The following is a 13028-nucleotide window of genomic DNA, read 5'->3' on the forward strand; positions in this document are numbered from 1 at the left end:
AGACTGGGGGAGGGAAGGCAGGATGCGGTGCGGGAGCTAATGGACCCGGCCTTGGCGGAGGCGCGTCCTGGGTTGGATCGAAGCCCTCTCATCCGCCCTGTGGCCGGAGGGACCAGACCATTAGTGGGACGAACCTAGACGCCTGGAGCCGGGCCGGCTTGCAAGAACGGGGTGACCTCAGGTTGCCTCTGCAACGGGGTTGAGGAAGGACTTATTGAGTTTGGGGTTTTAGCATCTTGGCCCTTTAAGGAATAATTGCGGGGAAAGGGGAAAAGGAGATAGGAAGAACCGTTTGGAGTGGGGAAGGAAGATGAGAGGACGAGAGGCACCCCGGGGATTTGGAAAAATGGGTGGGGGTTCTTTAAGGGGTCCAGCGGAGTCGAGTGGCAACGTTTCTTTAAAAGGGGGCGGAGCGTCCGTTGGGCCCCGCCCCCGAAGCGCAGGACTAGGGCTCCGCGCGGGCGGGGGCGTGGCACAGCGTGCAGAGGGGCGTGGAAGGGTCTGGGGTGGGCCGGGCGGGGTGGGGCGGGGCCAGGCGCACCGCCCTCGGCTGAGTCTCCCCGGGGAGGGCGGAGGGCGGCGGGCGGCGGGCGGCGGGGACCGGGTGCGGTGGTGGCTGCGGCGGCGGCGGCGGCGGGAGCAGCATGGATTGGGGCACTGAGCTGTGGGTAAGTCCAATCGGCCTGCCTCTAAGTTCCCCTTTGCTGGGGTCCAGGTACCCCCCTTTTGTCCCCAGTGTATCTTAGAGGGGGCTCCGCGCCTTCCACTTCCACCAACCCCTGGGTCCCCGCCCTCCACCCTCCGCCCTCTCTCGGAGTGTATCTGGGAGTCTCAGCACGCTCAGGGGCGAAGGGCAACTTTGCCGAACCGGCATGGGGAAACTGAGGCACAGAGTTGCGAGTGAGGCGGGCAGAAGGAATCCTGGGGCCCGGCCGGGGCGGCTGGGAGAGGTCACCTATTTTGGGCTCCCTGGCCGGGCAGGCGGCTTATCTTACGGCCCCTGGGTCCCTGCCCGTCGTCCGCCTGTCAGGCTGGGAGGGGGGAGGGGACCCTCTGGTCACCCTCATCCCCACCCACGTGGGACCTAGAAGTCCTGACCGCCCTTTCCCTCGCCTTTAATCAACACCTAGGGGCTGGGGACGCTCATGGAGGGGAAGCGGGATGCTAAGCTCGGCCTAATCCCCCTCCCTGGCTTCCCCAGGCCCAGGGCGGGATCGCTCCCTGGTCGCCTATAACCTCAGCCCTGGAAGCCCCAGAAATTTCCCCCTATCCTAGCCGGACCTCTGACCCCTCCCCTTCCTGGGGGTGGTGGAATCCCTGAGTTCTCAGTGCAGCGGGGGTAACCAGACCGCCACTCCCTCCTCCAACTCTGCGATTTCTTTTGGATGTGTAGTGGGGTCAGTGGGGGAAATTGAGTCACCCATTGGGGGATCCCGGGAAGCAAGGAGATTCAGGGAACCTGGTGCCTGCCCCCTGGCCACTCAGGGGCCCCCAGTCTGCGAGGAACCCTGCCCCTCTGGCCTTGACTCACGCCGGGCCGGCCGGATTTTCCGGAATCCGGGGGGATTAGGGGAGCCCGAGCTGGGGGAGTGGCCCTGTCCCCTTCCACGCCCCTCTTGGCGGTCCTATGTCGGAGACCCCTGTCTCCCGGCCGGGGTGGCTGGGCCCTGGGCGCTGTTCTCCGGCCCTTCCCGGGAAGGGGAGGGGGTTCCCGCCAGTTTCCTGCCTCCCCCCGCGCCACGCCGGGGCGGCGCCGGGAAGCCACTCCTAGGAACGCAGAGCCTTGGAGCTCCCTGGGAGTCTGGTCGGCGGGCTGTGGGGTCCCAAGATCGTGACCCCGGCTCCTCTCTCCTCCTCCCCCACCATGTCCCCTGTCAGGATCAGTTCGAGGTGCTCGAGCGCCACACGCAGTGGGGGCTGGACCTGTTGGACAGATACGTAAAGTTCGTGAAAGAACGCACCGAAGTGGAACAGGCTTACGCCAAACAACTGCGGTGAGACCCTGGGGTGGACGCTACGGAGGACGCGCCTGGGGCGAGGGGGAGCGGTGGGAGGACTGCGGGCTCAGCCCTCCTACCTCTGTCTCCCCTTAGGAGCCTGGTGAAAAAATATCTGCCCAAGAGACCTGCCAAGGATGATCCCGAGTCCAAGTAAGGTTGGAGAGGGGCTGCAGGGCTAGATTGGTGGGGGAGGGCGGTGCGTGGGTCTCACTTCCCCTCCCTCAGCTGGGACACCCCACACCGCTCCTCTCACTTCCCCCTCTAGAGGTGAGAGCAAGGATGAAAGATGCGGGATTATCTAGGTTGGAATCCTGAGTCCACTACTATGTAGATGAATTGCTTTGGGCTTGTGATTCAGGGTTTCTGCCACTATTTTCCTTAACTGTTAAATACAAAGGCCCCAGCAGTTACAAAACCAGTAACTTTGGGCAGATGACTTAAAGTTTTGCGCCTCTGTTTTTCTCATCTGTAAAATGGGATGATGACGATTCCTCCAGCTTTGTAGGTCTTGCATGAACACGAGCTGAGTTAATGTGTTAAAACGGTGTGCAGTCCATATTAAATGCCATCAGGAGCATTTGACTTTACTTTGAGTCCCCAATTCCAAAATCCAAAAAGCCCTGGAAATCAAGTTGCTTTGGTCACTTGTTTGGTGGCAGTCTCTGACCTGAACTAACTTTTTGTTAATTGTAGTTTTCTTTTTTTTTTTTTTTTAAGACAGAGGCTCACTCTGTCACCCAGGCTGGAGTGCAGTGGCACCATCTCAGCTCACGGAAACTTCCGCCTCCCAGGTTCAAGTGATTCTCCTGCCTCAGCCTCCCTAGTAGCTGGGATTACAGTCACCTGCCACCATGCCCAGCTAATTTTAATATTTTCAGTAGAGACAGGGTTTCACCATGTTAGCCCGGCTGGTAATTGTAGTTTTGACTTTTATCCCACTTAGTGTGAATGTTAACACCTCTCATTGTAAAAAAAAAAAAAAAAAAAAAAAAGGGCTGGGCGCGGTGGCTTACACCTGTAATCCCAGCACCTTGGGAGGCCTAGGCAGGTGGATCACTTGAGGTCAGGAGTTCAAGACCAGCCTGGCCGATGTGGTGAAATCTTGTCTCTTCTAAAAATACAAACATTAGCCAGGTGTTGTGGTGGGTGCCTATAATCCCAGCTACTCGGGAGGCTAAGGCATGAGAATCGCTTGAACCCGGGAGGTGGAGGTTGCAGTGAGCTGAGATCGCACCACTGCACTTCAGCCTGGGCAACCGACTGTCTCAAAAAAAAAAAAAAAAAAAAGAAGATACGGTGTTTGATTACAAAATGATGTCCCCAACCCCACTGAAATGATGCATAAAAGGTGGTGTAAGCCTTGTACACCATCTTTATTTTATTTATTTATATTTTTTGAGACAGAGTCTCGCTCCGTCACCCAGGCTGGAGTGCAGTGGCACAATCTTGGCTCGCTGCAACCTCCTCCTCTCTGGTTCAAGCAATTCTCCTGCCTCAGCCTCCTGAGTAGCTGGGATTACAGGCACATGCCACCATACCCGGCTAATTTTTTGTAATTTTAGTAGAGACAGGGTTTCACCGTGTTAGCCAGGATGGTCTTGATCTCTTGACCTCAGTATACCATCTTTAAAAACTGGAAAATTCTGTGTTCCAAAATACATTCGAGGTCCAGTGCAGTGGCTCACACCTGTACTCCCAGCACTTTGGGAGGGTGAGGCGGGAACAGGCGGAGTTCGGGGGGATTGGAGTTTGAGACCTCATCTCAAAAAAAAAAAAAAAAAAATTAGTCAGGTATGGTGGCGTGTGGCTGTGGTCCCAGCTATTTGGGAGCCTGAGGTGGGAGGATCACTTGAGCCCAGGAGTTTGAGGCTGCAGTGAGACACGATTATGCCACTGCACTGCAGCCTGGGTGACAGCAAGACCCTGTCTCAAAAAAAAAAAAAAAAAAAAATTCTACTCAAAGGTTGGGGTTAAGGAATATGGACCACAACTTGTCATTGCTTCAAGGATTAAATTCTTGGGGCTTAACCCTTTTCCACCTGGAGGTGCGTCCTGGGGCATCAGCCTATTTGGGGGGCCTGACTCCCTGTTCCCCGATTCTCATCCTACCCCAGATTCAGCCAGCAACAGTCCTTCGTACAGATTCTCCAGGAGGTGAATGACTTTGCAGGCCAGCGGGAGTTGGTGGCCGAGAACCTCAGTGTCCGTGTCTGTCTTGAGCTGACCAAGTACTCACAAGAGATGAAACAGGAGAGGAAGATGGTGAGGAACTCCCCTCCGATTCAGGTTTTGGGAAGGGCTCCTGCTGGAACTCTGGCGAGCCTTATCGCTCTTCTTTCTGTAGCACTTCCAAGAAGGGCGGCGGGCCCAGCAGCAGCTGGAAAACGGCTTCAAACAGCTGGAGAATGTGAGTTTGCAGAGGTGGCAGTGACTGTGGCCCGGAGGCACGGGGGTCAGGGTTGCAGATCCTGGAGTCAGGGACCTGCCCTCTTTGTCAGACCTGGTCCTTCCCTGCCCCATAGGCTTCTAGTACGCCCTTGTCCCCTACTTACTGGTTGACATCCCAACAATCCCTGAAACCTTGGTTTCCCACCCTGCTGTCTTTGGGAGGGTGGCTCCCTCACTCTGGTTCTGTCCCCTACCCTACACAGAGTAAGCGTAAATTTGAGCGGGACTGCCGGGAGGCAGAGAAGGCAGCCCAGACTGCTGAACGGCTAGACCAGGATATCAACGCCACCAAGGCTGACGTGGAGAAGGTGTGTGAGGGGGTGGCGGGGTCTGGGACAAGCTTAGGGGGTCCGGGTGGGACGTGACCAGAACCTGGTAGTACCTTCCACCTCCTCATTCCTCAGGCCAAGCAGCAAGCCCACCTTCGGAGTCATATGGCCGAAGAAAGCAAAAACGAATATGCAGCTCAACTGCAGCGCTTCAACCGAGACCAAGCCCACTTCTATTTTTCACAGATGCCCCAGATATTTGATGTGAGTGCTCCCAGTTCTCAGACCTACCTTCCCAAAAGCCCCCAAATGTTAGCCAACTCCTGCACATTCGTCAAAACCCCAGCTGCAATGTCCCAGTCCCTAGATTGAAAGGGAATCAGAAACCTATCATAACAGCGAGCTGTGCTTTTAATCAGCTGTTCTTCCTGCTGGGCATGCCTTTTACTTGTTTGTTTATTTACTTCTATAGAGAGATGGGGCCTGGCTCTGTCACCCAGGCAGGAGTGCAGTGGCGCAATCACAGCTCACTGCAGCCTGGAACCCCTGGGCTCAAGCAAGGTTTCTTTCCTTTTGAAATTCCTACTTATTATTTTAAGCTCCACCTCTAACAACCTCTCTGAAAGGTCTCGAATTTCCCCTCTCCTGTTTCAATCTAGTGCTCCATTCTCTGTCCCATCCCAGGCCCTGGAAGTATCAGGGCTGGTTCTGCTTTTTCTTCAAATCCCTGCTCCTTTGTCTCCTCCTTTGAGAAGCCTTTGCTGACCCCCTAGGCAGGCGTCCCCCTCTGAGATCCCCCTGGCACTGTGTCGCTCCCCAACCACACTGGGCTGGAGTCTCTTCTCTTCCTGACTCTGTCTTCCCCTCCAGACTGGCTTGGGGTTGGGGCCAGCGTGGAGTGCGATCATATTTGCAGAGTGAATCACTGTGCTTCTAGTCCCTCTGTTAGCACCCCTGAGCCACCCTTGTCCCCGTCCCTACAGAAGCTCCAAGACATGGATGAACGCAGGGCCACCCGCCTGGGTGCCGGGTATGGGCTCCTGTCGGAGGCCGAGCTGGAGGTGGTGCCCATCATCGCCAAGTGCTTGGAGGGCATGAAGGTGGCTGCAAATGCTGTGGATCCCAAGAACGTGGGTGCCTGGTCTGGGTCCAGTGGGCCATGGGAAGGGCGGAGGGAAGTCCCCATACGCTGGTCACTTGACTACTCATCCACTGTCCCCCTCCCCCAGGACTCCCAAGTCCTTATAGAGCTGCACAAGTCAGGTTTTGCCCGCCCGGGCGACGTGGAATTCGAGGACTTCAGCCAGCCCATGAACCGTGCACCCTCGGACAGCAGTCTGGGCACCCCCTCGGAAGGACGACCGGAGCTCCGAGGCCCAGGCCGCATCCGCACCAAGCGCTGGCCCTTTGGCAAGAAGAACAAGGTGGGGGCCGGGACCCTTGGGATGGTGGGGGAGAAGGACAGTGAGGTGGGGACAGTGGGGCCCCTGTTGAGTCAGCCCCAGCCGCCTGAACGCCGAGTCCCGGGCAGGAATTTTCCTCTTGGCTGCCAGCCCGGGCTGGAGGGAAGGAAGGCGGGCGGGCCGCTTGGCCTGGGAGTCCCCCGAGGCGAAGGCGGGGGCAGGGTGGGGAGGTCTGTGGCGTTTGTCTGCTGCTTCTCGGGATGCTGGGAGAAAACCTGCTGGTGGAATTCAGAGCTGGCCTGAGGGCTGGTGACACCATCCCTGGGGACTCCCCGAGTTTCTCTCTCCATCCTGCTGATGGGACTCCGGGAGCTGCCCTGCACGTCCTGGTTTCTTGGGTTTTTGGATTTTAATATACCTTAGCACCCTTGGTTTATACCTTTGATTTATACTCTGGGTCCCTCTTGACTTACACTCTCATACCTCTCCTTGACTTCCACCTGCGATCCCCGAGCTTAAACCTCTGACGCCGCTAACCCCTCTCATTTTCCTGCCTTCCACTCCCTCTCAGCTTGTGGTTTTATTTTTGTTTATCTTTTGTGTCCTCCGTGGCCTCACACCTGTCTGAGACCTCGATTCCTGCATGCGTCTTCTAGACTGTCAGCCCAGAAAGCTAAGTGGACAGAGATACATGGGTCTGCCTGCCTCCTGGACCCATGCTTGCTCCCGGACATAACATTCCAGAGACCTAGGAGATACCGGGGGTGTGAGAGTTCTGGCTTTTGGGCTTACAGTTCAACGTCCTCCCCGCCACCTTCCAAATGTTTTTGTGTCGCTCCTGCATGCGTTTTCTCTGTGTGATTGTGTATCTTGAGTTGTGGTTTTCTTACCGTTTTTTTCTTTCTCCATTTTGTTTTTCCTTTTTTCTTTTCGCGTCCATCCGTCCATCCGTGCATCCATTCCTCCGTCCATTCGTCCTCATTTTCTACATCCTCCTACACCCCCCTACCCCTTCAACCTATCCCCCTCCCCGGCCCCCTCCGGTAGCCTCGCCCCCCACCCCTCTCCCCCCTGGGGGGTCCCGTACCCTCGGCATTGCCTAACGGACCCCCGTCCCCCCGCTCCGGCCGTGACCCCTTGGCCATACTGAGCGAGATCAGTAAGTCGGTCAAACCGAGGCTAGCATCCTTCCGCAGCCTTCGAGGCAGCCGTGGGGTAAGTGAGGCCTCGGGGCAGGAGAAGGTGGTGGCCCTAGCCTGCCCAGCGGCGGGTGGCGGGACCCTGGGCTCGCTTCCTGCCGCTGGCTGGGCCCCTCTTCCCTGGTTGCCCAACCCAGACCCGCTTTGCTTTGTGCATGGCCTCGCTGCCAAGAACCATGGCTGGGGAAGGAAGTGAAATATCTCAGAAGGGTGCAGAGTCTGGCAGCCTAGACTCCTTGATCCCAAATTCAGCCCTCTACCCACCTTGCAGACAGTGGTGACCGAGGATTTTAGCCATTTGCCCCCAGAGCAGCAGCGAAAGCGGCTTCAACAGCAGTTAGAAGAACGCAGTCGTGAACTTCAGAAGGAGGTTGACCAGAGGTAAGGTGGTGGGGTGGGGAAGGGCAGGCAAGAAACGTGATAAAATAGTAGATGATTTCCATTTATTTATTTATTTTTTAATTTTATTCTATTTTATTTTTATTTTGTGACAGGGTCTTACCCTGTTGTCCAGGCTGGAGTGCAATGCCATGATCTCAGCACACTGCAGTCTCCACATCCCAGGTTCAAGCAATTCCTGTGCCTCAGCCTGCTGATTAGCTAGGACCACAGGCATGCACCACCACGCCCAGCTAATTTTTATATTTTTAGTAGAGGCGGGGGTTTCCCCATATTGGCCAAGCTGGTCTTGAACTCCTGGCCTCAGTTGATCTGCCTGCCTTGGCCTCCCATAGTGCTGGGCTTATAGGCACGAGCCAGTGCCCTGGTCTGTAAATGAATGACATTTAAGTGGTACTCAAAGATCTCCCCAACAATCCCAAGGCCCTGACAGTTTTACAGGTGATTCCTACCACACTTACGAGAAACAGTTACTTCTTGGCCAGGTGCAGTGGCTCACGCCTGCAATCCCAGCATTTTGGGAGGTTGAGTCAGGAGGATCACCTGAGCCTAGGAGCTTGAGACCTGCCTGGGTAACAGAGACCCCATTTCTAGCAAAAATAAAAAAATTAGCTGGGTGTGGTGGTTTGTGTCTATAGTCCCAGCCACTTGGGAGGCTGAGGTGGGAGGATGGCTTAAGCCTGGGAAATTGAGACTGCAGTGAGCTGTGATTGCACCACTTGCACCTCAGCCTGGGTGTCAGAGTGAGACCCTGTCTCAAAAAGAAAAAAAGAAACAGTTGCTTCTTGTCTTATACAAGTCATTCCAGCAAACAGAAAAAGAGTGAAAGCTGTCAGCCTCTTTAGGCTGACGAATCCTGATTCCCAAATCAATGGCCAAGAATTCAAGAAGATAAAATCGAGGGCTCGTTTTACCTTATTTATGATAATAGATGCAAAATCCTAGCCAAGCAAATCCAGTGTTTAAAAAATAATACATCACTTTGGGAGGCCAAGGCGGGTAGATCACTTGAGGTCAGGAGTTTGAGACCAGCCTGACCAACATGGTGGTCTCTACTAAATGGTTTGTCTCTACTAAAAATACAAAAACTAGATCGAGACCATCCTGGCTAACATGGTGAAACCCTGTCTCTACTAAAAATACAAAAATTAGCCAGGTGTGGTGGCGAACACTTGTAGTCCCAGCTACTCGGGAGGCTGAGGCAGGAGAATGGCATGAACCCGGGAGGTGGAGCTTGCAGTGAGCCGAGATTGCGCCACTGCGCTCCATCCTGGGTGACAGAGCGAGACTCCGTCTCAAAAAAACAAACAAACAAAATACAAAAACTATCTGGGCATAGTGGCACGTGCCTGTAATTCCAGCTACTTGGGAGGCTGAGGTGGAGAATTTCTTGAACCTGGGAGGTGGAGGTTGCAGTGAGTTAAGATTGCGCCACTGCACTCCAGCCTGGGTGATACAGCGAGTCTCTACCTCAAATAATAATAGTAATAATACATTAGCCGAGTGTGGTGGCTCATGCCTATAAGCCCAGCACTTTGAGAGGCTTGGTAGAAGGATCGCTTGAGCTTAGGAGTTCAAGGCCAGCCTGGGCAACACAGTAAAACCCCATCTCTTAAAAAAAAGAAGAAGAAAAACCCAAATAAATTAAAAAAAAAAAAAAAAAAAAAAAAAGAAAAAAGCCACCATTCGTTGGGTTTTATCCCAATAATGCAAAGATGGTTCAATATCAAAAAATGTATCCATCTAGCTCACCACATTAATTGGCTAAAAGAAAAAAAAAGCAGCCTATGGTTATCTAACAGCTCAAACACTTAAAATATTCACAATAAAAAAATCTGCCAGATTAAAAAAAAAATCTTTACTCACTCTTTCCAAGCAACAAAATCCTCTTTCCAGTCCTGTTACATAATAGGAATGACGTTTGCCACTTGCAAACAGGCAGCCAAATTATATTTTGCCATTTGCATGTAACCTCTTGGACAGAATGGCTTTTATTGGTGTAAAGTTCCATTCAGAACTCTCTAGTTCCTGGGTTTTTACGGTGGAGGGATTAAGGGTGCATGTTCTAGAGTCACGACAAACTGAACTTGATTTCCAGCTTCATCTCTGAGGTCTTGGGCAGCTTGTTTCACCTTTTAATTCCTCAGTTTCTTCATCTGTAAAATGGGTCAGGTATTAGAACTGGAAATGAAGTTGGCCAGGTGCAGTGGCTTACACGTGTAATCCAAGCACTTTGGGAGGCCAAGGCAGGCAGATGGCTTGAGGCCAGGAGTTTGAGACCAGCTTGGCCAACGTATGGAAATCCTGTCTCTACTAAAAATATAAAAATTAGCCAGGCATGGTGGCGTGCGCCTGTAGTCCCAGCTACTCTGGAGGCTGAGGCACAAGAGTCACTTGATCCCGGGAGGCGCAGGTTGCAGTGAGCCGAGATTGCGCCACTGCACTCCATCCTGGGCGACAGAGTGAGACTGTGTCTCAGAAAAAGATAAAAAATAACTGGAAGGAAGTTGAGCTCAGATCTGGTCTTTTCCAAAGGTCTATTATAGTCATGACTACCTGTATGTACAGACATAGAGGAGACGGATGAGAAACTAATGATAATGATAACAGTATTTATTAGTCACTTACTGTATTCTAGGCACTATTCTAAACAGTGTACATGGATTTATTCGAATTCTCAAGTTTTCCTGAGAGATTGCATGCAGACTTAAGATCCTGTTTTGTTTAGTGTTATATTTATTTATTTTTTCCCCACCGCCTCCTTCCCCTCGTTTTTTTTTTTTATTTTTTTAAATTGTTTTAATTTTTTACTAGAGACAGGTCTCACACTGTTGCCCAGGCTGGTCTTGAACTCCTGGCCTCAAGTGATCCTTCCACTTCAGCCTCCCAAAATAATGCTGGAATTACAGATGTGAGCCACCGTGGCCAGCCCAGTGTTATATTTTTGATGCTTAGAATAGTACCCATATGCAGTAGGTACTCAATATGTATATGAGTAATAGTGAGGACTTACTAGGTATCAGGCATTGTATTAATCCTCACAATGACCCACATGAGATAGTTGGATCATTATCTCCATTTCCAAGATAAGCAAACAGCATCAGGGGTTCAATGATTTAAGCCAAGCTCACACAACTAGGAAATACTCAAACTGAGATTCGAACCCAGGCAGTCGGGCACTAGTATTTGCATCCTCAACCATTGTCATGCCTTGCTATTTGCTCCTTGATGCAAAACTCCTGTATTTTGCTTGTTAAATCACATGGAGCCTGGTGACTCATGCCTCTAATCCCAGCACTTTGGGAGGCTGAGGCAGGAGGATCCCTTGAACTCAGAAGTTTGAGACCAGCCTGGGCAACATAGCCAGACCCCATCTCTACTAAAAATTATTGAAAAAAAAATCAGGCGAGTGTGGTGATGCGGGCCTGTAGTCCCAATTACTCAGGAGACTGAGGCAGGAGTATCCCTTGAGCGCGGGAGGTCAAGGTTGCAGTGAGCCATGATGGCACCACTGCACACCAGCCTGGGGAAGGAGTCAGAGCAAGACCCTGACTCAAACGAAACAAAACAGCAACAAAAAAGCTCACAAGGAGCTATGTTTTCCTGTCTGCCTCTCTCGCTTGTCATAGGGAAGCCCTAAAGAAAATGAAGGATGTCTATGAGAAGACACCCCAGATGGGAGACCCTGCCAGCTTGGAGCCCCAGATCGCTGAAACCCTGAGCAACATCGAACGGCTGAAATTGGACGTGCAGAAGTATGAGGTCAGAAAAGACCCTGGGGAGTGGCGGGAGCCAGCGTGCCTGGCTGAGTCACTGCCGGGTGGGGGTAGCGGTGGGGTCCGGGGGTCGGGGATAGGGGAGGTGTTCGGAGCTGGGGGTCTCCAACTGTTTTCCATCACAGCCTTGGCTGTGCATGGGTGATGTCAGGGAACCTCTGAGTCCAGAGTGGGCTGACCCCAGAGCTCTGCCCTGGCACGATTTTGCCGTCCCCTCCTCCCAGGCGTGGCTGGCAGAAGCTGAAAGTCGAGTCCTTAGCAACCGGGGAGACAGCCTGAGCCGGCACACCCGGCCTCCCGACCCCCCTGCTAGCGCCCCACCAGACAGCAGCAGCAACAGCGGATCACAAGACACCAAGGAGAGGTGAGGGGTGACGCCAGAGTGAGTCTGTTCCCAGGGTCCCAGGGGGGCGTGTCTTTATCTGCCGAGTTCTCCCCAAACAGCTCTGAAGAGCCTCCCTCAGAAGAGAGCCAGGATACCCCCATTTACACGGAGTTTGATGAGGATTTCGAGGAGGAACCCACATCGCCCATAGGTCACTGTGTGGCCATCTACCACTTTGAAGGTGAGAATGGCCAGAGTGGGCTTGGTGGGGATGGGCGGCAGTGTCTCTAGCTAGGTTCAGTTTAAATTTGCCTAAAGCAGGGCTGGGCGGGTGGCTCAGGCTTGTAATCCCAGCAGTTTGGGAGGCTGAGGCAGGCAGATCACTTGAGGTCAAGCATTCCAGACCAGTCTGGCGAACATGTTGAAACCCCATCTCTACTAAAAATACAAAAATTAGCCAGGTGCGGTGGCGCACGCCTGTGATCCCAACTACTCAGGAGGCTGAGGCAGGAGAATCCCTTGAACCCAGGAAGCGGAGGTTGCAGGGAGCTGAGATCGCGCCATTGCACTCCAGCCTGGGCGACAGAACGAGACTCAGTCTCAGAAATAAAAAATAAAAATAATACATTTGCCTAAAGCAGATCTGGGCCCACCCCCACCCCCATCACAGGGTCCAGCGAGGGCACCATCTCTATGGCCGAGGGTGAGGACCTCAGTCTTATGGAAGAAGACAAAGGGGACGGCTGGACCCGGGTCAGGCGGAAAGAGGGAGGCGAGGGCTACGTGCCCACCTCCTACCTGCGAGTCACACTCAATTGAACCCTGCCAGAGGCGGGAAGACGGGGGGCTGTCGGCTGCTGCTTCTGGGCCACGGGGGGCCCCAGGACCTATGCACTTTATTTCTGACCCCGTGGCTTCGGCTGAGACCTGTGTAACCTGCTGCCCCCTCCATCCCCAACCCAATTCCACCTGTCACTCCGGACGGACCCGCTGTGCCTTCTGCCATCGTTCCACCATTGATGTACATACTCATGTTTTACATCTTTTCTTCCTGCCGCTCGGCTCCGGCCATTTTGTTTTATACAAAAATGGAAAAAAAAAAAAAAAAAAAGAAATTACATAAAGTTCCTGGAGTCGGTGCCTTATTAGAGGATTTAGATACTGGGACTGGAAGGATCTAACACCACGTTTCTTACAGGCCACACAGGC

General features: G+C 53.2%; 1 protein-coding gene across 5 annotated transcripts; it reads left to right on the top strand.

Annotated features, from left to right (window-relative positions):
• Positions 1-571: 571 nt before the first annotated feature.
• Positions 572-12943, top strand: TRIP10 (thyroid hormone receptor interactor 10). 5 transcript variants are annotated; one of them, XR_012428286.1, is made up of 15 exons: positions 572-668; positions 1879-1994; positions 2094-2150; positions 4115-4262; positions 4345-4407; positions 4652-4756; positions 4853-4981; positions 5701-5847; positions 5947-6141; positions 7317-7335; positions 7591-7700; positions 11348-11480; positions 11719-11858; positions 11939-12060; positions 12490-12943. XR_012428286.1 is itself a non-coding variant. In XM_065535188.2 (15 exons), exons 1-15 carry the CDS (start codon positions 645-647, stop codon positions 12636-12638), a joined length of 1806 nt encoding a protein of 601 aa, XP_065391260.1. In that variant the 5' UTR covers positions 572-644; the 3' UTR covers positions 12639-12943. The 5 variants fall into 5 exon arrangements, 4 of the variants coding, with proteins under 4 accessions (XP_065391260.1, XP_065391261.1, XP_073881686.1 ...); XM_065535188.2 differs by having other exon boundaries at positions 7168-7335; XM_074025585.1 differs by lacking the exon at positions 572-668 and adding an exon at positions 1328-1397 and having other exon boundaries at positions 7168-7335.
• Positions 12944-13028: the final 85 nt, after the last annotated feature.

Source organism: Macaca fascicularis, chromosome 19, assembly GCF_037993035.2.
Source record: "Macaca fascicularis isolate 582-1 chromosome 19, T2T-MFA8v1.1".
NCBI classification, from domain to species: Eukaryota; Metazoa; Chordata; class Mammalia; order Primates; family Cercopithecidae; genus Macaca; species Macaca fascicularis.

Coding starts and splice junctions, on each gene's coding strand:
- TRIP10 (XM_065535188.2), top strand. CDS start 645: ATGGATTGGGGCACTGAGCTGTGG. Junction 669..1,878: donor ATTGGGGCACTGAGCTGTGG/GTAAGTCCAATC, acceptor GTCCCCTGTCAG/GATCAGTTCGAGGTGCTCGA. Junction 4,757..4,852: donor CCAAGGCTGACGTGGAGAAG/GTGTGTGAGGGG, acceptor CTCATTCCTCAG/GCCAAGCAGCAAGCCCACCT.